The 8,225-nt window shown below is 50.0% G+C and overlaps 1 protein-coding gene across 1 annotated transcript; it reads left to right on the forward strand.

The window, feature by feature from the left end:
• Positions 1-2,204: 2,204 nt before the first annotated feature.
• LOC109774397 (polyubiquitin-like) lies at positions 2,205-3,305 on the forward strand. Its single transcript, XM_045228113.2, has one exon. It carries the CDS (start codon positions 2,205-2,207, stop codon positions 3,048-3,050), a length of 846 nt encoding a protein of 281 aa, XP_045084048.1. The 3' UTR covers positions 3,051-3,305.
• The last annotated feature ends 4,920 nt before the right edge of the window (positions 3,306-8,225 follow it).

Here is an 8,225-nt window from a genome sequence, read left to right on the forward strand (position 1 = left end):
GCTCAGGTCTCCCGCTATGTCCAATTCCCAGCGAGAGCTTCCCAGTGCTTGGAATACCGGTCGGAGGTTCTGGGTACGAGTGGGAACCGTGCTCGTGATGGCAGAATATATTTCACATTTCTAGCCAATACCGAAGATCATGATGTCAATCTCTAGCTAATAAACTAAGAAGTGCTTATTCCGGTCCGTCATGCAATTTTGCAGAAATCCTTTACATTTTCTGTGAATTAACCTGCAGTACACACATAAGTCATAGCTGAACCGTTATTTTACATTTTTTGAAAACCCCCTAACTTTTTAGGTAATTCACCAGTGGATCATATTTAAGTCAAACAAATATAACTTCGATTTTAACATGCTATATATATGAAATTTGAGTCTAAATTATCCATATCTTTTAAACTGTAACTTCGATTTTAACATGTTATATGGGAAAAAACAAATTTCTCATCACGAGAGAGAGAGAGAGAGAGAGAGAGAGAGAGAGAGAGAGAGAGAGAGACCTTAAGATTAACCACATTCAAACACATTTTCGTTTATGTTAACACTGAGGCCACCACCACCGGCGAGGATGAGAAGAAGGATAAGCGACAACACAAATGTGATGCCTCGCTAAAATAAAGGACGTGGACCTATATATGGTCATCTTGAGTGATGGCTATTGGGTTAAGAGCTTGTGTTATTTTCTCTTCCGTTGCAACACACGGGCTCTTTTACTAGTATGTGAAAAAAGACAATACACTATTTCTAACCTGCTATGGTACGCGACGACCTCTTACTATCGAGCGGGACCATTGCCTATGCGCTCCACTAGAAGGACTTTGACATCAACTCTTCAACTAAACCAAGACATTACTTGGGCTGCTATATAAAGCTTTAGTTTACCTGACCCAGCCGTCGCTAGGGTTTCTTCTGCCTCCTGCTGACGCCGGTCTACCTCGTCGTGTGGCCTTAGGGCTATGGAGGCGTGATGGATCCCGGTCTTTGTCAATGAGAGGGCTTTGTTTTTGGATGCTTTTCTATGTTTTCTTAGGGATTGTGTCTTGCTCAGAGAGACGACAAGGCGGCGGCGGCTCTCTAAAGATAGAATAAGTTTCTCCCTGCCTAGCTCCCATACCGGTGGTGCTTTAGTGTCATCGGAGGGCGTGTGGAGGTTTGTCTTCGACGGATCTTACGGGATTCGGTTGGTGTTTGTCTTCGGTGGATGCACGTGGATCCGGTATTTGCTCGTCTATTTTCGTGTGTCTACAAGATGGATCCTTCCGATCTGAACTTCTCTTCAACAGTGACAGTTGTTGTTCTGTGCGCTGGTCTTATAAAGTCTTAGCATGACGACTTCCCGACTGTCTACTACAACAAGTTTTGCCTGGCTCCAGTGAGGGAGGGGCAATGACGGCGGCGTGCCTTCGGCTGGCTTCAGTGCTTGTAGTCGTCGCTAGGTGTCTATGAATCTGGATGTAATTTTATTATTTCTGGTATTCGTTGTACTATCATGATTGATGATGGATAGATTGGAAGATTATCGCTAAAATAAAAGCTCGACCCTAGAAACCCGAACCCGGTTCTAAACAATTAAAATGCGCACTTTTCCTATTGGATAAAATCATTTTAATTATTTTTGGGCATTATAGTTGTAGTTAACCTCTAGTTTAAGGTAACTCGGGCTTCTAGGCCGGGCCATCGAGCTTATATCTAAAGCCCAAGCCCGGCCTGACCATCAGGCCCGGCTGCCCATGCCCAAGTTTATTTGAGAGAGATCATGTGTCAACATGCAATTTCCCAAAAAAAGAGTGTCATCATGCAATCGATGCATTTGTCTCAAAAAAGATGCAATGGTTGCATGCACATATCTTAGAATATATTTTCACAAATGCTTGCACAATATTTTGGCAGATATCTGAATAACATCAAGTAAATACAATGAATGCAAATATTGTTATAAATGCACGTACATTAATTTTTACACATATGGTATGCTATCTAAGAATATATGTTATTAATAATGCCTATATATTGTACCTCCTCTACTGGTGAAAGATGTAATCTTAATTTTAATGAATAATATAAAGAGGCACTTTAAGCGGTCAAAAGAAATCTGAGGATAATAACATGGAGTAAATGATGGATGTGCAATGCATATATTGTGTGTGTATAAATAAAAATGCCCGGCCGCACGTTTTCACAAATCACAGAAGGGAAACGCGATGGAGGTGACGTTCGAGACGACGCAGGGCCGCCGATTCGTCGTCGAGATTTGGTATTTCTCCACCGTGCGGAGGATCAAGGAGTACATCCTGAAGCAGGAGGGCATCCCCGTGGAGTCCCAGCGCCTCTTCTTCCAGGGCAAGGAGCTCGAGGACGACCGCGACACCGAGTACTACCCCATCGTGGAGGGATCCCACGTGCTCATCGTCCTGCCGGATGGCTCTCCCGCCGCCGCCGTCACCGCCGCCGCTGACGGCCATGCCGCAGGCGCCCCCGGCGCCGTCGTCCATGTCGTCGCCTCCGGGCCGGCCCTCGGCCAGGGCCGCAGCGTCGCGCTCGAACTGGACGCGTCCTGCACCGTCGCCCGTCTCAAGGAGATGCTCCAGGAGCGCACGGACGGCGCGCTGCCCGCCACCAAGGTGAGCGTGTTCTTGGACAAGGCCGAGATGGAGGATGACAAGGCGCTGGTGGAGTTCGAGCCGTCGTCGGCTGAGGGAATGAAGATGGAGGTGCGCGTGGTCGTGCGCCAGCTGCCGCCGTCGCCAGCGTGCAACAACGGGAACGGGGCGGCCAAGGTTAATAACAAGCTGCAGCAGAGGATGTCTGTGGAGGTCAAGTGGGGCGCCAAGACCGCGACGCTGGAGGTGAGCGACATGGACGCCGTCAAGGAGCTGCGGGCGGAGCTGGGCAGCGCGGCGCCGCACCTCCTCCTGCCCAACGACGGCGCCTACTTCTTCATCTACAAGCAGAACGTCATGGAGGAGGAGCGCACGCTGCGCTGGCACGACGTCAAGACCGGCGACACCATCGAGATCTTCAACGGCAGGGTCACCGGAGGCGCTTGATATGTTCATCACACACATCACATGTTCCGTCCATCAGGTTTACAGATCTGCATTGACCATTGAGTCTTTATGTTGCATGCATGGTACTCCATCATTTCATTTATTTCGTGCAAATTGGTGTAATGTTGAAGATCCTATTTGTTGGGTTAAGATGTCAACAAGAAAGACCTATTCCTTTGCTCCTCAGTGTTACCGAACTATGCGTCTCTGACTTTTGCAATTATCAACGGAACAATAGGGGGAACTCCAACAATCTGTTTTTTTTTTTTTGGGTCGCAAGGAAGATACTTTCATTTACAATAATGTGCCCGTACTTTGCTATGAGCAAGAAAAAATTGTAAGCTCTCCACTTTGTTGGAATAAACCACGGCGTGGTGCGGTCGGGCGCGTCGGGTGCGCGTGGAATGTGCGGGACGCGCTGGTGTGGTCGGACTCGTCGGGCGCGTCAAGTGCGCGCGGGACGTGCGGGGCGCAGCGGAAGCGTGTCGTGTGTGTGTGTCATGTGTGCTGACCCGAGTTGTGGGGTGTGTATGTATTGGAGTAGGTCTGCAGCTTCCCGCGTACGTAGCGTGGACGAGCTGCATGCAGTAGCGGCCGTTGCTACCCGTTGAAGCCCTGCCGCGCCGCGCGCGTACGAAGCGCATCGTGGGCGCAGGCGAGGCGTGCGGATCAGGTGTGCATGCAGCATAGCGAGGCGTGCAGGTCGGGCCTCGTGGAAGAGCTGCATGGCCGAGTTAATTACATGGAAGTACTACACTTCGGCATGTTGTAAAGGATTGGTATCACTAGTCATATTTTTTACATGTTAGTACCATCTCTGCGGCTAATTGTTGCAAAACAGTCTAGGCCACGTATAAACACGTATTGACGTTGTATCTGACCGGCTGGGCCCATCTGTCAACAGCCAATTTGGCATATTTTTTTGCAGAAAACCCCTTTGTTATAAGTTTATTCACTCAAAGTCCCGTTGCTGGCTCGCCGGAGCCCCGTCGCCTCGACCTCGTTGCCCTCCCCTCGCCGGAGCCCCGTCGCCTCGAACTCGCTAGCCTTCCTTCGCCGGAGTCCTGTCGCTGGCTCGCCGGAGCACCGGTGCCCCTCTCCCTTCTCTTTCCTTTCCTCTCCTCTTTGCTGGCTCGCCGGGGTGGTGGTGATCGGCGACGCTGGTGGGGCGCACGGGTGGGTGATCTAGCGGCGGTGTGGGTGTCGCCCAGATCTGGTGTTAGGCGATGAGGGTTGAGGGCGTCGCGGCGGCGTGGTTGCCGATGGCCGAAGGAACCGCAGCTGGATTCAAAATCCGCCGCCCCTGTGTGCCTCGCCCTCGACTCCTCTTGATCCGCTCGACCTGAAGTTACTTTTTGTTTGAGGGAAACTAGGGATTTTATTCAAAATTCAGGACATCAGGAATACAAGCAATCTCTGGCAAAACCCCTAGCCACACATGGCGACCCACCGCGAGAGACGCAGCTCCCTTTGCTAGCGAGTGGGCCTCAAAATTATTGTCTCTACTTTCAAAACGGAAATGAACAGAAGAAAATTTGTTTCTACTAGTTTGAATCTCCCTAAGGATAGGTGCATAAGATGGTGAACCTGCAATTTTGATGTTCGATATCACTTCTACACAGTCTGAGGCAATCACAAGATCTTGCAGATTCAAATCCCGTGCGAGGGCTAGCGCCTCCAAGCTTGCCGGGTCGGTGAGGCCCTCAAAAACCACCACTGACGCACCGGACCTAAAGTTACTCGCTCGACCTAGACGAGCCAGCGTCTCTTGGGCCGCAGGACAGCCCAAACGTGGCCCAGGGAGGCTAGCACATTTTTTCTGAGCGGAGTGAGGCCTGCGATTATATATTAGTATTATTTAGTGCCAAGCACCATTGTCTCAAAAAAAAAAAGTGCCAAGCACCAGACTAGAACCAACTCACCGCAAGATTTTGTGTTTTTTTCTTAAAAGGCAAGATTTTGTGTGGGTTAGTATTATTTAGTGTCAAGCATGAACTTTTTTCTAAAATTTATGTGGACTAAAAAAACAAATGTAAGAAAATTATATTTGTCTTGGCTTAGTTCCACACACATGCACAATTATTATGCATCCTGATTATATATTTCAAATACACAATTAAAAAAATTATATGCCCAACTCACAGTTACTGTGTATATTGATTTTATTTTTTTCTAAATGAACAGTTACTAAAAAAATTTGATAACATGTATTAAAAAACTATTTTGTAATCACACAAATTTTATAATGCATGATGAACATAAAAAAAATACATTTACTATTTTTAGTTTCGAATTGTTTCTTCCATCCCATTGACACGTGGGGCCCGCTCCAATGATGTTGTACCTGACACAGTGGATTTGACGGGCAAATGTATAAATGCGCTGTTAAATCTTTTTCCGTGATTTTGTTTCCACAACCGAAGGCATTTGCTTGATTAAAAATTTGTATTAAATGTTATATGACACTAATTTTTTATATGATATTAATTTTTTATTGCATCAGATAATTAAAAAGATATTCATTGCGTCATATATTAAAAGGTTCATCGTATAAAAGCGTATCGTATATGAAAAAAAAATGTTCATCACATCATTTAATATATATGTTGAAAAGTTTTCAATATAAAATTATCTTATTTAAATATAGAATGAACTTTTTTGTATTATAAAAACGTTCATCCTATATATATTGAACATTTTTTTAATATACGATGTATGCATATGTATAATTTTTCCAATATACGGTACAAACAGTGTGTATGGCCCGAAGAATACCAATGATCTGAAAGAAGATAAAAGAATTCCGGAAAAAAACATACACATAAAAAAGGGCGGGTTTGAATTTTTTTAGCATTTTATAAAAACAGAACGATAAAAGTACAAAAAGAACTATGCGTACAGTTATATCAATGGATGCTCTAGCGCAGCGGTAGGGAGCGCATGCTGCGTCCTGGCTGGCGAGCGCGTATAATTTTTCATGGGCCAGAACTTTTTCGGCAAACAATGGATACATACGTGATTAAGTAAAAACTAGGGGCCTTTTCTGCAAAGGAACATGCCACGTCAGTCGGTCAGATACAGCGTCAATACGTATTTATATGTGGCTTAGACTGTTTTGCAACAATTAGCCGCAGAAATGGTACTGACATGCAAAAAATATGACTAGTGGTACCAATCCATTATAGCGTGTCGAAGTGTGGTACTTTCATGCAATTAACTCCAGGCTAGCGTACAATTATATCAACGGATGCTCTAGCGCAGCATGTCAAAGTGTGGCCCCATGCACGAGAACGGCCGGATCGCCAGGTGAGCGCATGTGCGCGTGGGTAGTTGGCTAAGTGCGTTCTGTGGGCTAGCTAGCTAGGCTATATAACTGGTCATGTATCCGGTGTGGAGTTTTGTGCTCTTGGAATAGAAAAAAGGGTTGTGTGTGCAGCCGGGCGTTCGTCGCCAGAAAAACTTCGATGTGCCCCGTTGCTTCTTCTACCTCTAGCTAGGTGAGAGAGAGAGCTAGTTAGGGATGCGCCAACATTTGGTATCAGAGCCTTGTCGATCTGCGGTGAGGGCCGAGGGAGAAAAGATAGCCATGGTGGTCACCAAGGTAGAAATCCTTCTCGACGAAGCTAGTAGCATTTCTTCCTTGGTGCCTATCTATGTGCGTGTGTTGTGTCCTTGTCCTCTGTGTTCTTGAGAGAAATTTTGAGATGCGAGAGTTGTGCGAGGCAGCTCAAGCTAGAAGAAGAAGTGGTGCTGCAGGAGGCGGCGCCAACAATTGGTATACAGAGCTTCGGTGCGATCCTACCGGCGGCCATGTCGCTCGTCCCTCACGGCGGTGGTGGCGGGCGATGGCGTTGCAGCTGCCGCCGCTGACGACGACGAACTACATCGCCTGGGCGATCAAGGCGGAGGCTATGACGCCCATGGGCCGTGGAGTGCGGTGCCTCCGGCCGAGGGGAAGGCGGTCGACGCCGGGAAGAGCAAGACGGTGCGGGCGGTGATGCTGGGCGCGCTGCCGGAGGACTTGCTGATGCAGGTGGCGATGAAGCCAACCGCGAAGGAGGTATGGGACTCCCTCAAGGTTTGCTTCGTCGGCGCCGATCGGGTGCGGGCGGCGAGGCTCAGGACGCTGCGTGGCGAGCTCGATCGCCTGCGAATGGACGACGGCGACGAGCTGGACGAGTATGCCGGGAAGGTCAGCGGCATGGCGGCGAGGTACGCGATGCTCGGGTCGACGCTCGACGACAGCGCCATGGTGAAGAAGTTGCTCGACATCGTGCCGGACCGCCTGTACGCAGCGGTGGCCAGAATCGAGCAATTCTGCAACATCGAGGAGATGGCATTCGAGGAGGCGCTCGGACGGCTCAAGGCCTTCGAGGAGCGGACGCGGCGGCGCATGCGGGCCAGCGGCGAGCACGCGGACGGGCAGCTGATGATGATAGCGGCACAGTGGGCGGCTCGGGAGCGACGGCAAGGCGGACGCAACTTCGGCGACGACGGCGCGGCGAGTACATCATTAGGCAATGGAGGCAAGTGTCGTGGACGCTGCTACAAATGCGGGGAGCACGGGCACTTCCGGCGCGAGTGCCCGCAGCTGCGGAAAGGACCGGAGGTGGAGCAGGCTCTCCTGGCCGACGCCAACGGCGACGACAACAGACTCCTCTAGGCCGTGACTTAGGGGGGTGTGTTGGAGTAAGCCACGATGTGGTGCGATCGGGCTCGTCGGGCGCGTCAGGTGTGCGCAGAACATGCAGGACGCACTGGTACGGTCGGGCTCGTCGGAAGCGTCGGGTGCGCGCGGGACGTGCAGGACGCACTGGTGCGGTCGGGCGTATCGAGTGCGCGCGGGACGTACGGGGTGTAGCGGAAGTGTGGCGTGTGTGCGTCGTGTGTGCTGACCCGAGTTGTGGGGCGTGCGTCTATTGGAGTCGGTGTGCAGCTTGCCGCGTACGTAGCTTGGACGAGTTGCATGCAGTAACGGCCGTTGCTATCCGTTGGAGCCCGGCCGCGCCGTGCGCATACGAAGCGCGTAGTGGGCGCAGGCGAGGCGTGCGGATCAGGTGTGCGTGCAGCATAGCAAGGCGTGAGGTCGGGCCTCGTGGAAGAGCTGCATGGCCCCATGCACGAGAGCGACCGGATCGCCAGATGAGCGCGTGTGCCTGTGGATAGTTGGCTAAG

Source organism: Aegilops tauschii, chromosome 5, assembly GCF_002575655.3.
Source record: "Aegilops tauschii subsp. strangulata cultivar AL8/78 chromosome 5, Aet v6.0, whole genome shotgun sequence".
Classification (NCBI taxonomy): domain Eukaryota; kingdom Viridiplantae; phylum Streptophyta; class Magnoliopsida; order Poales; family Poaceae; genus Aegilops; species Aegilops tauschii.